The sequence below is a fragment of the Alexandromys fortis genome, unplaced genomic scaffold, assembly GCF_014885135.2.
Source record: "Alexandromys fortis isolate MF-2015 unplaced genomic scaffold, M_Fortis_MF-2015_v1.1 scaffold_38, whole genome shotgun sequence".
NCBI lineage: Eukaryota > Metazoa > Chordata > Mammalia > Rodentia > Cricetidae > Alexandromys > Alexandromys fortis.
In genome coordinates this window covers 245,796-268,255 of record NW_026067916.1, presented here as the reverse complement: position 1 = coordinate 268,255, position 22,460 = coordinate 245,796, and the positions used below count along the sequence as shown (strand labels likewise).

Sequence of the window (22,460 nt, the reverse complement as noted above, 5' to 3'; positions counted from 1 at the left end):
CAAGAAACAATGGTCCTCACATAACAGATCACCCACCCCAAAGGAGACTCATTATCTACGACAGTGTGGTTGAGAGGCCCAGAGTTTTAGGGCGAAAGCTCTGGTTCCATCTTTATCAGTCTCTTAGGCCAAGTTTTTAGGCTACCATTCTAATATGCCAGCTAGAGATGAGTAGTGGGGGCTTGGGAGGATGGTTCAGTGGATAAGGTGTGTGCCACACAGTTGTGAGGACCAGAGCCTCTAACATAGGCATGTCTCGAACTCCCAGAGATCCGCCTGCCTCTGCCTTCTGAGTGCTGGGATTAAAGGCGTGCGCCACCACTGCCCGGCTCAAGATGATCAGTGTGATTTCAGGGAGATGACTATAATTTTTTGGGTGTAAACCACTAATTGATTTAACTTTATCCCTATCCTTTTTAACCCCTATCCTTTGGTGCTTGATAAATTTAGAGTACGTCAGACTTCCTGTCAATTAGAGGAGTTGTGATGTCACTAAGGGATAGGAATTTAACTCCATTTAGTACATGGGACCACTGTCCTATATGTAGTCAACAATTCTCAAAATGTCGTGTGGTCTATAAAGAGTATTTTTTTTAAGTAATTCGGCTTGAATAAAAGGATTTCTTCAGATCACATTCGTTAATATTTTGGGTATAATTAATCCCCACTGTTTACAATATTTGCTGAAATAGAAGTTAGTGAACACTTGAAACGTGTAATTCTTTTCATCAAGGAACAAGACCATTACTGTATTATTAAAAACCTTTAATATACATGCAGCAAATATCGTACATCAAGGCAACAAAATAGACATGGAAAGATAGACATAACCCAGCATTCTCCGCAGGGTTCTGAAAATGAAGACCGCCACTGAAACACACATGGAAGGGTAGACATAACCCGGCACTCTTTGCGGGGCTCTGAAAATGAACGAATGACACACACGCTGCTTATTCATGCAAACATTTATAAGCTGCCCTAGCTTGACGTGAACTGCAGAAACCTGGATGCCATAGCAGCGGATGGATCTGAGGCATCCTCAGGTGTTCGGTGTCAGCCTACAGCGTGCAGCAGGGTTACCTGGGCTACCTGCACAAGCTAGTGTTTCTGTCAGACAAATCTGAGAAAGCGTACCAGTTAGGGAATCTTATATTCCCTTCTACTTTGTAAAAAAAATGTATGAAAAGATCTTAACAAGGTTTGAATATATGAAAGAATCATAAATGTCAGGTGAGAGCAGTCATGATGATAAAGCATTAAACATTCAGATAGTTCTTAGGAAGGCAGAGGTGTGCCCATGGCCAGCCTAAGATCCCCAAAGTTCTCAGGCCCCGTGGTCTTCTTTTGTTCTCCCTCACAATAATTAAAAGCATCTTTGGACACTATTTTTTTTTTTGACAGGGTTTCTCTGTGTAACAGCCCGGGTTGTCCTGGACCTAGCTCTGTAGGCCGGGCTGGCCTTGAACTCTTAGAGACCCGCCTGCCTCTGCCTCCCAAGTGCACCACTACAGCCTGCCTGTCTTAATGCAGTGTACGTTTTTAAAGAATGTATGCATTTGCACAAGTAGTAAAGCCTTCAACTTTAGGAAGAAAAGTCTTGGTGTATTCTGATACATCCGATATGAAGTCTGTCGTGAGCTTCCAGGCCTCCTTTGCCCCGGAAATGCCTGTCTGTAGTACTGCCTCACTGCAGGACTGGTCACAGCACTATTAATTACTTTGCAACAGGAGACTAAGCACCGAGCATTTCCGAGGACTCCCTACGCTTTGGACACAAGGAACGGCTGTGTGAGTTCAGCTCTCCTCAGACAGCTTTCTAGGAGGAACCGCTCCCTACACGTCACAGCTGCTAGGTTTAAATGTAAAAATCAACAAACAGAAACGCCACATGAAGTCCCCAGTAAGGATTGTGACTTCTTGTAAACAACATAGAAAACTTCTTTGGCACACTGTTTTCCTCATCTCACGCACTATAGAAAATATACTTCATTCATTTTCAGTATGCTGGAATTTTTAGGGACACGTGTAGCTGTTTCAAAAAACTGCAGATTTGGAAACACGGCTGTAAAACAAAACTTTTCCCACAGATGTACAGACTTTTTAAACACTAAGACCAGTTTAAGAATGAGGTCGTGGTATAATGGTAAATGGTGCGAACCATCCACGATACAATTCACTGTTGCACACGGGGCAGACAGCAGTGTAGCTCTGACATACACTCACAGTCAGGAATGCTGGTCACGCGTGAGCTCTTCCTTTAAAAGCTTCTCTAATCCTTAAACTCGAAAGTTGTGACGTAAGCAACACCTTTCCAGCATTTGTTCTGCATTTTGGAGTGTTTCCAACTTCTCAGGCACACCTGATCACATTTAAAAATCGGTAATTTCAAAAGAAAATCCTGAGAGAGTAAGTCTAAGAAATGGATTTGTTTTCTTAGATATAAAATGCTTTTCCTAAGTCAGCAAATGCCTAAAAAGGTACATATCTACAAAATTTATGAAATGCTAAAAGTTGTTACCACATGATAAATGATAAAAGAAACACTAAAAGGGCCACTGTGCCGCTGTGGCTGAGCGCCTCCTCCGGTACAGACGTATCACGGGGACATTGGAACAATTAGTTTTCTTCTGTGCAAATTTAACCACCAAATAAAGAAGTGAAAGAAAACACTCATTTTAAGTCTCGAATAAAACCCGAGCTCAACTTCTGCACACCAAGAAGCATTTAAACAAATTTATAAAAATCAGTTGAGTAATACCTTTGTACAGTTTACAATGGATTCAAACAATCTTTGTTTCTTTAAAGCCTATTCAATTTTAAACATCTTCAATGACACATGTAAGATTTTCAAAAGAAAAACAGCAGGTCTACTATGCTTTTCCCTCAGACTTTACACAGGCTGGGCTGAAACCCCAAACATCAGAATGCCACACATGTACCAGAATAATATAAAATCTCAAAGATCTCCCCAAGCAGCCAAACTTATGGAAACCAAATATTTACAATCAGAAACTTTGGGCTTTTGTGTAGTCTTTCAGGATGGAGTCAGGCCTGGGCTCGCCATCTCGGCTGCGGGGCTCGCAAGGCAGTCATTGGATTTTAGGCTCGTTAGGGACTTGTAGCTCGCCACGGATGTTAGTGACCCACAGAGACCAAGCAATGAGGGGGTATCTTCTTTACCTGGAAGTTAAGACAAAAATCACATAAATGTAACAGCCTCCATTAATCACACAGCGAGATCATAAAACCATGAAAACTCTCACAGCTTTTGAGGGCGTGAAGACGTATCCACGTGGCTAAAACTACTTCACCTTTCTGCAGTTTTAATTTCACCTTTAAAAGCATTAGCGTACTTGCGCTTCTCTTAAGACTTCTTGGTATAGATGTTCCAGATGATGCATTCTACAGCAAACATGGAACACTCGTCTTTTGTTTACTTACTTCCTGAGACAGATCTCTTTAGGCCACCCTGGCTGTCCCGGATCTCACTATGTGGAGCAGGCTGGCCGCAAACTCACAGATCCTCTACCTCACATGCCTCTCCCCTCTGTTTCTGACAATATATTCACACTCAGTCATCCAGTAAAGGAAGAAGACTACTCAGCTAAATAACACTAACTGTGGCCAAGCTAGAGAGATTTGGGAAGGCCATATAAACATTAAGAAGGGCACAGCCGGGAGCGTGTAGCACATGCCTTTAATCCCAGCACTCCGGAGGCAGAGGCAGGCAGATCTCTGTGAGTTCAAGGCCAGCCTGGTCTACAGAGTGAGTTTCAGAACAGCTGGGACTACACAGAGAAACCGTGTCTCGGGGGGGGGGGGGGGGGGGGGGGGGGGGGGGGGGGGGGGGGGGGGGGGGGGGGGGGGGGGGGGGGGGGGGGGGAAGGGCATTAGAACCAAACTATCCTGATCAGACAATGCTCACTTTATATGCATTGGGGGCTGAGTTTTTAATTATATATACACACATATGTTTTAATTATATAATTTTATGATATATATAAATTAAACCGTATATTATATTATGTATTACATGTAAATTTCAATTATAAATATTTAAATAAATGTACTTTATGTATAACTATAAAAATATATAATATATTTAAATTTCTTATGTATATGTGCCAAAGAGTGTGTGAAAAGACAACTTTCAGGAGTTAGTTCTCACTTTCCATTAAACATCCCCAATGAAAAGTTAAACATGAAGAAGTTTTACATTAAGCATTCATCCCTAGCCTGAGTGACATGGAAGGTTCTCAGCAGCCTGAGACATATGAAATCCTGTCTTAAAAATAAACCAAAAGCCGGGTGGTGGTAGTCCACGCCTTTAATCCCACTCGGAAGGCAGAACTCTGTGAGTTTGGGGTCAGCCTGAGTTCCAGGACAGCTAGGATTACACAGAGAAACCCTATCTTGAAAAACTAACTAACTAACCACACATGTACATACATACACAATAATACATAAATGGACGAATAAAATAAAATATTCTGAGAATACTATGCACAACCAAAGTCACTTTTCTTATTTTTTAAAGGTAGACAGGGGGAAAGGGCAATTTAAAAAAAAATTGTATGCTTAAAATCTAAAAGAAGCAATTAAAAAGTCTGAAAAAAAGAAATTGAGAAAAGTGATTTGATTTATAATATAATCCTGATGGAGGAAGGTCATTGGCTAATAAAGAAACTGCTTGGCCTGATAGGTTAGAACATAGGTGGGTGGAGCAAACAGAACAGAATGCTGGGAGGAAGTGAGGCAGACGCCATGCCCGTTCCTCTCCAGGGCAGCCGCGATGGAGCCAGCCGCCAGGTCAGATATGCTGAATCTTTCCCGGTAAGACTGGTGCTACAGTTATTAGAGATGGGTTGATCGGGATGTGAGAATTAGCCAGTAAGGGCTAGAGGTAATGGGCCAAGCAGTGTTTAAAAGAATACAATTTGTGTGTTGTTATTTCGGGGCATAAGCTAGCCAGGCGGCTGGGAGCCGGGTGGCAGGAACGCAGCCCGCAGCTCCTTCTACATAATCCAAAGGAATGGAATACTTAGAAGTAAATTTAACTAAATAATGAAATACAGTTAATTTTTTTTTTTTAAGATAAGCCAGGCAGTGGTGGTGCAGGCCTTCAATTCCATCCTTAGGAGGTAGAGGTAGAGGTAGGCAGATCTTTATGAGGTTGAGGCCAGCCTGATCTACAAAGCCAGTCCCAGGACAGCCAGAGCTGTTACACAGAGAAACTCTGTCTCAAAAAACAAAAAGCAATTTTTTTCTTGGTGGCCTACTCAGGACAGACTAAACAAAGGCTATTCTCAGGCTTAATGACAGCAACTCTCCCCGTGGTGAATGGAAGTAATGCAGAGATCCATGGCTGTGCAAGACGTTGAGAATAAAAAAACAATTAAGGGCTCAGCCCTGATTAAGAGATTTGTACCACGTAAGGTCAAGAAGGGGGAGCAGACAGTATGTAAGAATCAGAAGGTACTGAGCAGGCCTGTGAAATGCCAACTTCTAGTCACAACAGGGTCACAGCAACCCTGTGAGCGACCCTGAGCAAATGTGTCCACACAAGGTGGGACCCGCGCAGTCAGCCATGGAAAGGCAGAAGCTCACAGGGCCCTACCACTTACTGCTGATCTCTGGCGACATAATGGATTCAGGGAGAAGAGCAGGGGCCCTAGCTTCCAATGTATAGAGCCTGGTAAGCACACAGGGCTCTGATGGAGAGTTATACCCACGGGGTCACACAGACAGCCCTACTTAAACTCCATGAGACACAAAACAACAGTAATGAATACGAAAAAAATATTTGTCAGGAAGAGGAGGGGCCTGCAGGTACAAGAGGGAAATGAGAGGCTGAAGGGACAAACCAAAATGTATTAAAACATGTATGAAATTGTCAGTGAGCACAATTAATGAAGAATAAATACATTTTAATTATATTTAATGATTTGCATATATGCATGTTTGAGACATTTGTAAATCCCAGACACCGAAGGCAGAGTCAAAAAGATTCCAAGTTTAAAGGCTGGTGTGGGCCAGAAGAACACTTTGTTCTCAGAGACCAGATATGTTAATCTACTCACAAATACCAAAGTCATTTCCTTCCTGTCTTAGTTAGGGCGACTATTGCAGTATGAAACACCATGACCAGAGGCAAGTTGGGAGGAAAGGATTTGTTTGGCTTACACTTCCACATCCTAGTTCCTCACTGAAGGAAGTCTGGGCAGGAACTCAAACAGGGCAGGATCCTGGAGGCAGGAGCTGACGCAGAGGCCAGGGAGGGTTGCTGCTTACTGGCTTGCCTCCCCATGGCTTGTTCAGCCCACCTTACAGAACCCAGGACCAGCAGCCTAGGTATGACACCACCTTCCATGGGTTGGGCCCTCCTGCATCAATCACCAGTTAAGAAAATGCCCTTCGGGCTTGCCTACACCTTAAGTTTATGGAGGCATTTTCTTAATTGCAATTCTTTCCTCTCAAATGACTTTAGCTTGGGTCAAGTTGAGTTAAAACTCAAATGACTCTAGCTTGTATCAGGTTGACTTAAAACTAGCCAGCACACTTACCTTCACCGACGAAATTCAGTGAGTCCTGTTTCCCATCTCCGTCTTGTGAGTGGCTGGGATCCAGCGAGGCCTGGGAAAGGCTAACTTCTGCTGATAGCTGGTCAAGGCTTTGGTAACTCTTACTGAAAATAAGGATAAAAAAACTATTACAATTTCTTCTCACTACAGAGCAGACCTTATGACCATCCTCAACGGTGTCATGTCTTAAAGTCGTAACTCATTTCCTCACAACATCTTCCCTAAACTCTGCCTTCATCATGGATTCTGTGATTTCCATTATACTTCTCTCCCTATCTACTTTGGAAGCTTATCTATGTTGTTCATTGAAAAACAGAAAAGAATAATCATTTCCCAAGCAAATTAACATTATCAAATTAATTATCTATTATCCAGACAATTAAAATAGGAACTTCTAATCTAAGTAATGCTACCAATAAAGAAACAAATGGGACCAGGCAGTGGTGGCACACGTCTTTAATCCCAGCACTTGGAAGGAAGAGGTAGATGAATCTGGGTTCAAGGCTTGCCTGGTCTACAGAGTGAGTTCCAGGGCAGCCGCAGAAATGCTGTCTCAAAAACAAAAAACAAGCAACAAGCAAAAGAAACAAATAGCATAATTTAATAATGACCTATCATTTCAAGTGCTTTAGGATTCTTCAGTGCCTTCAAACAGCTGTTCTGCAACAAAAATAGTTATTGTACACTCCTTCAATTTAAAAGTTAAAAAGGCTGACTAATAAATAGCTATGTATTAATATACCATCAAGACGGTTAATCTCCTCTCATCATAAAGCAAGAGGTTTTAAGACCCTCTTGTATTAGGCTAATTACTTAGAAATTAATTATATCAGAGCATATTTCAGTTAGAAATAAAAAGTTAGTGAATGATTATTATTAGCCTTTCCTCAAATTTAGTTTTCAGTATAAGGCCAATAAAGATAAAATCAGGTTTGGTGTCCTTTGTAGCCCATGTAAAATCAGAATTGATCACTGTTTACCAATACAAGTGGACTAAGAAAAGGTTTTTCAAGCTGAATGTCTTTCATACAATAGTCAGATCCTATGTAAAATCCACAAATAAACATTTTATTATAATATTTACAGGAAAGCACATATGAATCAAATGACCTCTTTTTATAGTTGTCATATACAGACGTGGCCACAGAGTTCACAAAGGTACATATACTAAAGGTGTTTTTGAAAACTGGGTATGGTGGCACACACCTTTAATCTGAGCACTTGGGAGGCAGAACAAATGGATCTCTGTGTGTTCAAGGCCACCCTAGTCTATACAGCAGTTTCCAGGCCACCCAGAACAACACAGCGAGACCCTGTCTCAAGGAAAAACGTTTGGAATGCTTTACATCCAGATATTATCTTATGCTAGTTAGGGCTCTTAACTAAATGAGGAAAACGAAAAGTATTCCTTTACTAAAAGTAGATTGTATGTTAATAATAACTTGAACACAAGTGACATTAATAATAACAACCAATAAATCTACTAAAAATAATACTATAAATTGGTTTTGTATTTATTTCCCATCAATCTTATTAAGATAAAACTTTATAGGCTGCCATAGTGATGGAATACATTTATGAGGAATCCATTTTTTTTCTTTCTCTCTCAAAAGGGAAGAATGAGATGGCAGAATGGCTTTACTAACTTACAGAACAGTGTTCTCAATTTGTAGTAAGATGACTTCTCAAATGTTTTGTGTACAAAAGTCCTTAATTATAATTTTAAATCGGGAAACCTCTGACAGAGAAGATAATGCATTTATAAGCTACTTATTACACAACAAAGTGACACCCAATATTTATAAAGCACTTGGTACATGTTAAAATACAGGGCTATACGTTTAAATTAAATGTATATGATGCTACACATATGAGCATATGCACACATATAAAATTTTGTTTAGTACTGAGCAGTACCTTAGGATTTAGCTTATTACTATCTCTGTTTTGTTGAAAGGAACAAGGTCTCACAAAGAGTAAACTGACCATTTGGCCTGGCAGCTAACTGTTCCTCTAACTCCTCCACCTCCACCCTGGCATCATAGAAGGGCCTGCCATCCTATGCCATTAGAAGGTCTTCTCAGAGAGCAGTTTCATTTACTGAGAACTGTATTTAATTATTCTGTCCCAGTAAATTTTCAGCTGGCTTTCATTAAAGTCGTATTTTGTTAGTTATAGAGGAGGGTAAGAATGTGGGGGTCCATTTTTGATGTGTGTATGTATGCCTACACCTGTACACGTGCACACACCAGAGCAGGCCTTCAACTGTGTTCTTCTATTGTTCTCCACATTACTTGAGGTGAGGCTGCTCCCTGACATGCAGGCTGGCTGTTTCAGCGAAGCTCACTCTTGAGACCCAGCCTCACCCTATGCTTGGGGTTCCAGAGATGAGCAGTTGTTAGAGAATATTCTTCTACACTGTGTGAAGATATGTCACTGTGATTGGTTTGATAAAAAGTTGAATGGTCGATAGTTAGGCAGGATTTCCAGGCACAGAGACGCTGGGAAGAAGGGTAGGAGATGCCAGGAGACACAGAGAAACCAGGATGGGCAATATGACGATAAGGTAATAAAGCCATGAGATAAAAAATGAATGAATAGACAGGGACTAATTAGTTATGAGTTAGTTAGAAACAAGTCTAGGCTATCAACTGCACTTTCATAACTAATATAAGTCTCTGTGTCTTTTTTTTGGTGAGCTGCCCCTCCCGTCTCTGCTACAAGCAGCCATGTCCAGCTCTTCCACATGGGTGCTGGGGATTTGAACCCAGGCCCTCATGCTCACAGACCAAGCACTCTTATCCACTAAGCCATTTTCTTGGCCCAGACATTGCCTTCTAATAAGTAATTTTAAACATTTCTTTACAAATTATTTTCTATGTTTAACATGCAGAATTCTTGCTTTTAGACTGGTGGCTTAAGATGAGTTTCTGACACTATTTTCATGCTAAGAAATGTGTTAATATTTTTAATTTAAAACTTATGTGCAGAAACATTTCAAAACAAAAGGCAAGAATGTACTGAATACCATAACAGAGTTGCCAGCACTGTTTACAACAGTCTACAGGTCTGCTGCTTGCTGGAGGAAGGGAACTGTGAAAGATGCCATTATAACAATGTCAGATGAGCTTCCCCTGAAGCTGAAGTCAGAGGGACCGATGCTGAAACTCCTTTAGTTTTTCCCAGTTAGTGCCAATCCTTGAGTTTATAGTTGCTACTTAATCAAGGCAGATGAATATAGAAACAGAATTTGGAAACAATGATGCTTTAAACAACAACAAATACTTCCACCCCGAAATTAAACCTTTATTCACAAGACATGAATAGCAGTACCTTACTGTACACTCTACCTCCCTACTGAGGACAAGTGTAAACCCACCAGCAGGAAGGAGACCTCAGCTTCAGATGATGAATGATGTTTAGATTATATGTTCTTACCCAATTTCTAAAAAGACTCATTCTCGTAAACATTTGTAGGTTTGTAGTAAACCATCTATGGAAGTTCTGCCATTGAAAGGCCAGAGTTAAGTCCTGAATATTCTAGATTCATTAACATCATGAGATTTAAATGTATCCAGAGAGACACACAAACTGATACATACTGCTGTTTCTCAGCACAAAATTTTTAAAATGTAAGTAGTTTAAGGTCATAAAAACGAGAATCCAAGGCAGCAAGAAGCACACCTTCTGTAACACAAGAACTTGTAGTTTCATACATGTTACTATGTCACTAAATATAATTTAAATTGGTAAGAATGGAGTCATGTCGGGCAAGGATGGCACACATCTTTAATCCCAGCACTCAGTAGGAGGACAGGAGGATCTCTGTGAGTTTGAGGCAAGCCTGGTCTATGGAGCAAGTTCCAGGATAGCCAGGACTACACAAAGAAACCCTGTCTTAAAAAAAACCAAAACAAAACAAAAGAATGGCGTCATATGTCATGGATAATCTCTCAGTCAATGATTAGAAACAATTGGTATACCTTTTATATTATAAATCTTCTCAATGGATGTTCTAAAGTCAGTAATCTGTGTTATGTGGTAGTCAGGGAGCAGCACACTGTGTAATGCAGAGGGAAGTATTATCCACAGGGAGAAGAGAAATCACGAGCACAATTGCTACAATCCACAGACCCAGAGACGCTAAGTAACAAGGAGGGATGGACAGATCTCCCTGAGAAGGGAGACAGAATAGATTATGTGGGTGGACTGGAGGCAGCTGAAGACAAGAACAAGAGGAATGAGGTGGAGGAGAGAGGGAGAGAGGTAGAGAGTACAGAGAGAGAGAGAGAGAGAGAGAGAGAGAGAGAGAGAGAGNAGGGGGGGGGGGGACTGGAATTTCAGGGCATATGGGGGAAGATATGGAAACTTAGTACAGTGAAACTCCCTGAAATCTAAGAGCATGACCCTAGTAATGTGGGTACGGAGCCTGACCAGACATCTATTGCCACCAGGCAAGAGTTCCAGTGGTGGGACTGGGAAAACCTTCAACCCTCTGTCGTGGCTGCAGCATGTGCTGGGGCAATGGTGGTTCAGAGCTTGTTAGACCGGTCTACCTTGAGGCCCACACCAGGAGAGGAAGCTCATGCCCCACACTGTGTAGATGGCCAGGAACCAGAAGCTGGATGGCCTTGAGATCTAGGGTAGAACCAAACATGACTGGCCAAAGAGGTGTGGGGTGGAGGATGGGGAGTCAATAAATTGATTCCTAATGATATTATGCTATACTCGATGATATGGGATGTCCTTTTGTATATTACATGTTGCTTTTTATTGGTTAATGAATAAAGCTGTTTTGGCCAATGGCTTAGCAGAGTAAAACCAGATGGAAAAATATCTAAACAGAGATAGAGAGAATAGGCAGAGTTAAAGAAGATGCCATGTAGCTGCTGAAGGAGAAAGATGCCAGAATATTACCAGTAAGCTACAGCCTTGTGACAATACATAGATTTGTAGAAATGGGTTAATTTAAGATCAAAGAGCTAGCTAGGAATTTGTCTGAGCCATTGTCCAAGCAGTGTTGTAATTAATATAGTTTCTGTGTGATTATTCAGGCCTGGGAGGCTGGGATACAAAAGCACAGACTCCACTTACATAACAGCACCCCACATGGGGCAATGCACATCCATATAAAGCCTAAAAAAGCCTTAACAAAACACTTCTAGACCCATAAAAATAGGAGTCAATTGTAGCTTCTTGGTAGCTGCAGTTTTTCAGATAGGCTCTGTTTTCTGGCAGTGAGCAGAGGCATGACTACTTTTTAATTTTTTTCTTTAAAGAAAGCAAACTATCTTTTTTCATCATACATACCAATCCAAGTTCCAACTCCCTCCCCTCTTCCCATTCCCTCCACATACTCTCCCATTCCACCTCCATCCAATCCTCAGAGAGGGTAAGGCACGTTGCTTTGGGAAGGTCCAAGGCTCTCCCTACTATATATGGGCTGAGCAAGGCATCATCCAAAGAGAATAGGTTCCCCAAAAGCCAGTACATGCAGTAGGGATAAATCCTGGTGCCACTTTCAGTGGCCCCCAAGTCTGGGAGTACGGGGGTGGAAGGGGAAGAGGAGGGGAGAAGGGAAAAGGGAGGAGAACTTGAAGGAATGGGATAGTCAAGACGGAGGGAGGACAGAGATGAGAGCAAGGAAAGAGATCTCTTGATTGAGGGAGCCATTATAGGGTTAGCAAGAAACCTGGCTCTAGAGAAATTCCCAGGAATTCACAAGGATGACCCCAACTAAGACCCTAAACAATAGAGGAGAGGGGGCTTGATCTTGACTTGCCCTGTAGTCAGACTGATGAATATTGTAAATATCACCATAGAACCTTCATCCAGCAGCTGATGGAAACAGAGGCAGAGACCCGAATTGGAGCACTGGACCGAGCTCCAGAAATCCAATTGAATAGTAGGAGAAATGAGAATGTGAGCCAAGAGGTCAAGACCATGATGGGTACACCCACTGAAACAGTCTGAGCTAATGGGAGCTCACCAACTCCAGTCACACTGGGAAGGAACAAGCATAGGACCAAACTAGTCCCTCTGAATGTGGTTGACAGTTGCATGGTTGAGCAACAACTTCTTTAAGAGAGAGCTTCCTGGTTTATGTTGGTGGCACAAATGGCTTTGGCTCCTTCAGGAGGTCCTGCTATGGAGCACTTAAATGGGGTCTGTGATTAAAATGCTACTAGTTGCTTAATAGCAACATATACCCCACTGAGTCCCTGGAGCTGGAGTGGTGAGCATGGCTTGCAAAAGTGGTAAACATACCTCTGCCATGTTGCACAGGACAGCTAACAGGCAAAGCTGCAGTATTAGACCTAGCCACACCTGCTTAGCATTTTTAAAAAGTGTTCCTGCTCAGAAAAGGATTACAGATTCACAGTAAAGACAGATTCAGACAAAAAAGGCCTCTAACGGGCCACAGTAAGTTTAATAAAGGTGCATGGGCTTCAGACAGAGAGGATAAAATTTAGACAGAGTATAGATAAAAAATAATTTAAGGATATTAAGCTGAGGTTCTTAAAGAAAAAAGAAAAACAAAAAATCATCATGGGCCATAAAAAGATGGAAAATACACAGGGAGGGTCTGGACATGCAGGACCTACAAGATGGAATGGTCCTTCAGCATTCTTGTTTCAAAAAAGAAACTGCCAGAAATTCTGCAGGACACAAAAGAAAGCAACTCATGAACTTTGTCAGTACAAGGCAGAACAGATTTTCAAGTTTCCTGCTTCACTGAAAAGTCTGTCAGATATTATAAGTCTATAGGTTGAAGATGGATGCCCCATTACAAAAGAACTTTGCGTGACTGTCCAGGCAGCGAGATGTCTCTGTCACTTCTAGAACTTTAGAAGTTGCTTATAATGCACTTCCTGTTTTTTTTTTTTTTTTAGGTACTATCTCCTTCCGGGTTCTTTAATGGAGTGGAAGACAGATAGAATATTTTCCTTAATTTGCCAAATATAAATGAACTAAATATTGCAATTATGATTCTTGCTTGATAACTGTTTTGTTATATGTAATTTTACTATGTTAAAGTTAAAACCTTTCTTTTTATTTGGACAGAAAAAGGGGTATGACGTGGGATGTCCTTCTGTATATGTGTTGCCTTTACTGGTTAATGAATAAAGCTTTTTTGGCCAATGGCTTAGCAGAGTAAAGCCAGGAGGGAAATCTGAACAGAGACAGAGAGAGAATAGGTACAATTGAAAGAAAAGCCATGTAGCTGCCAAAGGAGAAAGATGCCAGATCATTACCAGTAAACCACAGCCTTGTGATGATACATAGATTAATAGAAATGGGTTAACTTAAGATGTAAGAGCTAGCTAGGAATATGCTTGAGCCATTGATCAAACAATGTTGTGATTAATATAGTTTCTGTGTGATTATTCAGGTCTGGGCAATTGGGAAATGAAAGTTTTGTCTCTGCTTACAACTCATAGATGGGTGCCTAGCCCAATTATCATCAGAGAGGCTTCCTCTAGCAGTTAAGTGGAACAGATGCAGAGACCCACAGACAAACATTAGGCAGAGCTTGGGGAACCCTGCAGAAGAGAGAGAAGAAAGACTGTAGGAGCCAGAGGGGTAGAGGACACCACAAGAATAAGGCCCACAGAATCAACTAAGCAGGCTTATAGGGGCCCACAAACTGAAGTGACAATCACAGAGTCTGCATGGGTCTATGCTAGGTCCGTTGTATATGTTGTGCTTGTTTAGTTTTTTTTTTTTTTTTTTTTGAGGTAAGAGTTCTCTGTGTTGTACTGGCTATTCTGGAGCTCACTCTGTAGATCACACTGGCATTGAGCTCACAGAGATCACCTGCTTCTGCTTCCCAAGTGCTGGATATGCACCACTACCACCCAGTTTATATTGGGGTTTTGTGGGACTCCTAACAGTGGGGGAGAGATATCTCTGACTCTTTTGCCTGCCTTTGGGACCCTTTTCCTCATACTGGGTTGCTTTGTCCATCCTTAATAATGAGGTTATGTGTTTAGTCTTACTGCATCGTATTATGCCGTGCTCACTTGATGTCCCTGGGTAGCCTGCTTTATTCTAATGGGAAACAGAGGAGCAATGAGTGAATCTGGGAGAGTGGAGGTGTGGAGGAAGGGAAGGCTGTGGTTGGGATATACTGTATGAGAGAAGAATGAAGAAAAAATTATGTGCGGGATATTCACAGGCATGCATATGTACATGGACACATAGAAGTTATTTCTAGTTCTTGCTTTTTGTAGGGATATATTTAAATAATAAAATTGTTGGGCTGGGGCAGTGGTGGCACACGCCTTTAATCCCAGCTCTTGGGAGGCAGAGGCAGGCGGATCTTTGTGAGTTCGAGGCCAGCCTGGTCTACAAGAGCTAGTTCCAGGACAGGCTCCAAAGCTACAGAGAAACTCTGTCTCGAAAAACCAAAAATAGAATAAAATAAATAAAAAAATTGTTGGGCTGGAGAGAAGGCTCAGCAGTTAAGAGTACTGACTGCTCTTTCAGAGGACCCAGGTTCAATTCCCAGCCTCCACATGGCATCTCACAGCTGTAACTCCAGTTACTGGGAATCTGGCACCCTCACACAGACACACATGCTCACAATGCACACAAACAGTACCACCGTTTTCTTTTGGTTTCTACAAATTGTAATAGCCAGTTTCATAATCAAACTGAAACCTAACTCAGGCCTATACTATTTAGTAACAACAAGCCAAGTGTCAGCCAACCCCAGAGGGCCCCTCGTCATATGACCCCCAAACGAGACCAATCCCTCTTCCCTCTGCATTCAAGGGAGGTTCATGTGTAGCCAGAACCACTCAGATCATATTTCTACTGTGTTTTCTGCTCGCTTTATGAAAGCCACTGCTTCTGCTGTGGGGTGGGTGTTCTCTGAACTTGGTCCTAGTGCTGCCTAATTCACAAATTTGCTGTTTAAGCCCCAACTTGTCCCAAGCTTGCTTCTGAAACCTTCTTATTGAATACAACTTACGCTAGTTGGTAGAATACTCTCCCAGGCATGTACATCCTTTGCAGGAGAAACTTAACACCAAAACTACTGAACTGTAGGGCCAGCTATCAAGAGAGCTGACAATGCCTGTTAAAGAGAACCAGCCATTCCCTCCATAATTTGTAGGTTCTCATCAAAGATGGAAAGGTCTACTTAATCTCAAACACGATTTAGAGAAAGTTCCCTATCCTGAAAATCCATACTTTAACCTCTAAAAGTGAAGTAACTGGGATTACATATTCAGAGCTATTATGGATAAAACCAATTTTCTATAAGATTCAGAAAGCAGATCTTCGGATGTGAGATAGGTGTGCGCTCCTCAGCATGGAAGATTAATGAAGAAAAGATCATGTCATCTATTGATACTGGCTGAGAAGTTATTAAGTGACAGTCAATGCACTTGATTGTTAGATAGGGATTATGTATTATATGTACAGGAAGAGAAAGTTAAGGAAAGGAAGCACCATTCAGTATCACAAAGTAATCAATGAGGAGTGGCTATTGACAATCACTGCGTTTGAACTCCAGGTCTTGACTCCTCTGTACTATGTCGCACCTGACACTAGATAGCAGGGTCATCTAAAAACAGTAAGAACATAATGAGGGCAAGTCAAGTTAATGGGATAATACTAGAAAAGGGTACTTTGCATCCTCAGTTGATGTTGTGAGTCAAGAAGCACAAAGTCTAAATTCTTGATGAATAGACAGGCTGGCCTCCTGCCTTTGTTTCAAAACTGCAATCCCTTGGACTGCTGCAATATTGCTTTGTAAGTAAGTCATCATTACACATGCAGATGTAAACTAGTAATAAACATGCCACTGTGGTTCTTCATTTTAAACTTTCACTTATTACTACTATTGCATGTGTATGTATGGGTTCACGGCTATGCCAGGCCCACTTTGGGTTCTTTATTGACTACAATAGGTATCATGTGACTAGATAAAAGCACACACATTGTGTTGAAAATATTTTATCTTTTCACAATAATGTAGATATTATAAAGAAAGTCTTAATTTAGCAGATTTAATGCAATCCCAACATATGTGTTCATGTTTATGTGTGTCGGTGTCAGTACCACACCTATACACACAAGGTTGGTTAGATACTATTCCACAGGAGCTGTCCACCTTGTTTTCTGAAAACAGACCTAAGGCTTTCCAGCTATGCTGGGCTGCCTGGGCAGTGAGCTCCAGGGATCCACCGGACTCTGCCTCCCCAGACTAAGTATGGCTAACCATATTCAGCTTTTCCCATGGGAACTAGGGATCAAACAGAGATCCTCACGCTTGCATATTCTACACTGTAATGACTGAGCTCTGCCCACTGTCCTGTCACAATAGTGAGCACATGTGTATGATACATAGATATGTATATATCCATCTGTGGGTGCACTACTGTTCACATGCATAATTTTCAGTCAGGGTCTCTTACTGAACATGGAGTTCTTGGATTAGATAAAACCAGCTGGCCAGTTGGTTCTCTCCCTCCCTAGTGTTAGGATTATAGATACGTAACCGGACTGTCCTTTACATGGGTGAGGAAGATCCAAACTCAGGTCCTTGCGCTTCCACAAGTGGTCTATCAACAGAGCATGCCTCCAGCTCATCTCTGTAAATTTAAGAGCTTCTCACATCACATATAAAGTAAGTATAATACATATTTCTATAAAGCATGCTTTTAATCATAAATTTGAAATGCAAATATTGTTTTTATTAATTCATTATGACACAGAAAGGTAAAGTTATACTCAGCATAAGCTATAGCTCTGTAAAGTTTCTTGTTTTGTTTTGCTTTGTTTGAGACAGAATTTCTCTCTATAGCCATGGATGTCCTGGAACTAGCTCTGTAGACCAGGCTGGTCTTGAAGTCACAGAAATCTGCCTGTCTCTGCCTCCCAAGTGCTGGAATTAAAAGCAAGTGTCACCACGCCAGGCTACTGTAAACTTTTATGTAAGTATATAAAGGAACTCTATGCCCACAGCCAATATCTTGAGTCATACTAAGAAATTATTTAATAGATAAAAGAATTCTGATTTATTCCACAAAGAGTTTATTCACCTCTACCTGTCTCTAACAATCAATGAGACAAGAAAGAGCTCAAGTCTCTAGTACTGCTTTTAATTAACAAAAAGTCAAATTTAATTTGTACCCTATCCTTGATATACAACAACACCCAACATCATGAGAACAAAGAAGGTGGAAGTCATGCTTCTGCTAAAACATGTCTGTTTGAGTAACTAGGCAAGATTCAGAAAATCTAGATGAGTGCTAGACAGATGCACAGACAAACAGAAACCAAGGTGACTCACTAGCTCGCAGGGCATCCTAAGAAGCAGAAGTGAGGATGCGTGGGGCCAGTGACTTCTCAGCTCAGGGCTCCACAGAAGGCAGATGAAGAGAGGGGGGAAGAAGAAGGGAGAGGAGGAGGGAGAAAGAAAAAGAGCAAAAGGGAGAAATAGGTGGGAAAGAGATAAAAAATAAAAGGGGCTGGGAGGGAAGGTTAGGGAGACAAGTTAGAAGCTTAAATGAAGAAGAAATATAGTAGAAACAAATGACCAAGATAGAAAAGTGGTAAACCCAAAAGATGCTAATAGTGCTTCATTTTTCAAAATGTAGATTATCTGAGATTTTTGCAGTTCATTCAATACTGACACATCCTGACCAAAGAAAAGGCTGATTAGGACAAAGAAATTTCAGCCCAGAGGTAGAGTGATTGTATGATAGCTTCTAAAAATTAGATGGATTAAAATTAGCAAAATTCAGACCTACTGAGAGCTGTAACTTTATACTTTTAGGAGATGGACTATTTTTAACAATCTGGAAAATTAATTCCAGCCTACTACATCCTAAAGCTAGAATTTAAAAATAAATGCACCATGAAAACAAATCCACAGATACAACAAAAGACTGACTGGAAATACAACAGAAGGAAGAGCTTCTGGTCCGACACCATTACCTAGGAATTCTTCGGATATTCTGCTTCCCCAGGGCGCCTTGGTTTCAAATGTTCAGACATCTGCCTGCGTCTTAAGGGAGCCTCATCAAAGGCTATCTGTGCTAATAAGTTCAGAAAAATAACCGAGATGCCAAAGTGGATAGCCACATGTTTTGGTACAACTAAATATGTAATTAGTTGGAAAAAAATATTACACTTACTCATACCACTGTTTATTGTGTTTTCGGTAAAGCAACGTATCCAAGGCAACAGCATTGACATCCAGAGCTCCTGGGGAAGGCCACTGGTTGGTGAGGTGGGCAGTTAACTCTTGTCTTGATCTTAAATCATTATTCTTTAGCACAGTCCTGTGAATATTAAGATGGTGAGTGCTTTTGTCTTTATTCTCTTTTATTCCCTCAATGGCAGGGAACCTAACTGGCCCCTGAGTAATCACTTACAAATGGTATGTGTATAGACTGAGCAGAAACAGCAAGGCTGCCTGAGCCTCGGACTGTTTCATCTCCTGAAGCACATGCTTTTCAGACTTTCTGTGCTGGTTAAGTTAAAGTGAGGTGCTGCTAATAATTAAAGGGTCCATCAGCACTTTAAACCTAAATCCAAAGCAACGGTATTCTAGACATAGACTATCAGAAGCTAGCTAAAATACAGATTCCATGTCTAAAGATCTCCTGGCTTAATAACTCAGAGTAATAACTGAAAGCAATTTAATTCAACTAAAAAGATCAGTTAAATCGATTAAAAATAGGACTATTAAAAACTCATGCAATATATTTAGGAGAATTTTATTTAAAAGTAATCCTTTACTTATTTTCCCTTTTAATTTTTAAATTTTTAACGGTGTCTGTATGTGTGTGCCTGCATGTGGTATGTACACACGAATACAGTGCCTTTTGAGGCCAGAAGAGCCTTCTGATTCCCTGGAGCTGTCTGATGAGGACGGTGGGAGCTAAACTCGGGTCCTCTGCATGGGCAGCAAGTGCTGCTCCTAACTGCCCAGCCATCTCTGCAGACCCATAATATTTTTTGACAGAAATGACTACTAACAGTTTCATGAAAGTAATGAAATCAATATTAATCTGTAACACTTGCTATAATCAACTGGCAATGTTTCACCATGCCTTTTTTTATTTTAACTTGTTATGGAATTGTTACTTGACTGGAACAACTTGAAAAAGAGTTGGAGTTTGGCAAAATTTCAATTAACACAAATCAATTGACTATTGTCATGAGACTAATTCAACATTGGAACTGATTAAAGAGAATTTAAAAGCAAAGGTCTTACTGTATCTCTAAAATTCTTATAGAACATCTTGGCTGCATGCATTCCCAAACAGGAGCCTATCATTTTTGTGTACTGAGATTCCGAGTCATCAATCAGGAGCAGGAGGTGATGGATGCCTTCTACTAACCTCCACAACTCACAGTCCTGTTCTGGAGTCTAGAGAGGGGGCGGTGCTTGGCTGGTGGCAGAGTCCTGCACTAAAGATTAACTGCCAGCAGGGTCTACACAATAACCACGTTTACAGTTTACTTGTTTACATGATCAAGGGTATAATTCTGATTTTACACAGTGTATAATAACTGCAGAATTTAAGAATATGTGTCGCTATATGCAGAAAGAAACATCATCTAGTACAAACACTAGATCTTGTCTCATTAAGCTAAGAAGTTGGTGAGAATGAATCTTACTAAGATACCCTGGGCAGCTGCCACAAGTCCTTTCTCTGGAAAAAAAAAAAAAAAACCATAAAACTCGTTTAAAAGGCTTTCACATTGTTTACCTACTGCAAATAAAACTTTACAGAAATCCTAGGATTGTTAGAAAAAGAAGAAATAAGGATTACTGGCCTGATAATCTACCACAATACACTACATTTTATTGTTTTTTTTTCTAGTAGATTTTTCTCTATTACGTATTTGCTCCATTGGAGGTGTCTAGTGAAAACCAATGGAAAACTCAACTTGAATGTCAGGGGTGGATCTCAGGCAACCTTACCACTAAGTGTGAGAAATGCAACTGAGTATCTCTGAATAACCGGTACCGGCAGGGTTTGTCGAGGGGCAGTAACATCACAACTTCCAGTCTATAATGTAGTTTCTTTTGTAGAGTGAAGCCACAAAGGTAATAACACAACGACTGTCCAGAGAGAACTTCTGCGTAAATCAAATTGAGGAATTATGCTAAATTTATTTATTTAGTGTATTTGCTCATAGGGGTATAAGGATAACTTAAAGGAGTCGTTCTCTGCTTCCACCGTGTGGGTTGTGGGAAATGAATTAAGGACAAGTTTGGCACAAGTACCTTCACCAACTGAGCCATCTCGCTGGTCCTCAGTATTATGTTTAGACCCTTGTCTTTAGAAATCCCAAAGATACCATTTCTTTTTTCTTTTTTTTTCTTTCTTTCTTTATTTTTATTTATTTATTAAAGATTTCTGTCTCTTCCCCACCACCGCCTCCCCTTTCCCTCCCCCTCCCCCAATCAAGTCCCCTTCCCTCGTCAGCCCAAAGAGCAATCAGGGTATGCACAGCTGCTCGATCCTTTGAAATGAGCTAAGAGACTTCAGTGTGCGAAACAGACATGGTTTTGGTTCATGGTGTACCTACGTTCTATGGGCAATGTGCAAATAAGAAACCCTGGCACTTGTCCTACCCCTATGTAACAGATCGATCCCTGGAGAATTCCACAGGAAACTGTAGCTAGGTTTCCTTTCTTAGGGACACCACAGAGCAAGCAAATGAGTTGATAGATTAAAAATTCCATCCCGCATTTTAGATCTTGACCAGAATCTAATTTGACTGACACACAGAGGCGCCTTGATCAAAATCACCAGAGAACTCTCCACAGCTCCTATTTTCAGCCCAGCTCTCCCCAGACCTCCGTCTCTGTTCTATCCTGTGAATGTCGAGCAGTTTCCCAGCAAATTTTATTGTAGCCATGAATCAATTACAGTTGCTTCCAAACTGAACAATACCATTATTTCCTTAAAATTATAGCAAATTTATAGCAAGACCTATGCAAACTAACTCAATAGAGGTCAGTAAAAACAAGAGCATTTTTCTTATTTGTGCTCAGCCTAAAATCGATTTTACCTTAAATTACCAAATAATCACTCATCATGTTAAATCAGAGATAAATATGCATTATTTCATATTTTACTGAGAACGCTAACTAGTTTTGAACCTAATTGGCTAATTTAAATGTGGAAACATTCATTGTGATGGAAATAAATTATCACTCACACTAAGGTTCTACAGAAAGGTTCAATAAAGAAAATTTTTTGCCCGGTGGTGGTGGTGCACGCCTTTAATCCCAGCACTCGGGAGTCAGAGGCAGGCGGATCTCTGTGAGTTCTAGGCCAGCGTGGTCTACAAGAGCTAGTGCCAGGACAAGCTCCAAAGCTACAGAGAAGCCCTGTCTCGAAAAACTAAAAAAAAAAAAAAAAAAAAAAAAAAGAATTTTTTTAATAGACTAGGTAACAACAATATATTATCAGTTACATTTGAAAACTTTTCTGTAGTATTTATCTCTAAATTAATATAAGCTCCTTTGTCTTTGGAGTTTTAATAGGACTTATTCAGGAATTTTATCCCTCAAAATAACATAATTCAGTCTTAATGAATACATAGATGAAAGGATTAAAGATTCAATTTTATTGTAGCCATGAATCAACTGCACTACTTCCAAACTAAACAATTCCATTACTTCCCTAAAAGATCACAAGGAAAGAACTTCGTGATACGGATTTTAAGCTAAATTAATTCCATCAAGCTTAACCATGTTCTGACATAGCTGAGGCTAAAGCCTCAGCACCCACGTGGGGGGCTCACAGCCCCTGTAACTCTAGCTTCAGGGGATACAATGCCCGTTTCTGGCTTCCGAGGGCAATATACCCATGTGGCATACACTCAACAGATAAACAT

At 40.8% G+C, this 22,460-nt stretch overlaps 1 protein-coding gene across 3 annotated transcripts in view; it reads right to left on the bottom strand.

Annotated features, from left to right (window-relative positions):
* Positions 1-748: 748 nt before the first annotated feature.
* The window catches only part of Rundc3b (RUN domain containing 3B), a 155,130-nt gene continuing 133,418 nt past the window's right edge, over positions 749-22,460 (bottom strand). The window contains exons 9-11 of one of the 3 annotated variants that reach the window (XM_050139865.1): positions 18,734-18,880; positions 6,564-6,685; positions 749-3,180 (exon numbers count right to left, since the gene is read on the bottom strand). In XM_050139865.1, the coding sequence (XP_049995822.1) occupies positions 3,035-3,180; positions 6,564-6,685; positions 18,734-18,880 (415 nt within the window). In that variant the 3' untranslated portion in view covers positions 749-3,034. The remainder of the gene's footprint in view (positions 3,181-6,563; positions 6,686-18,733; positions 18,881-22,460) is intronic. The other 2 variants (XM_050139866.1, XM_050139867.1) reach the window with 2 other exon arrangements.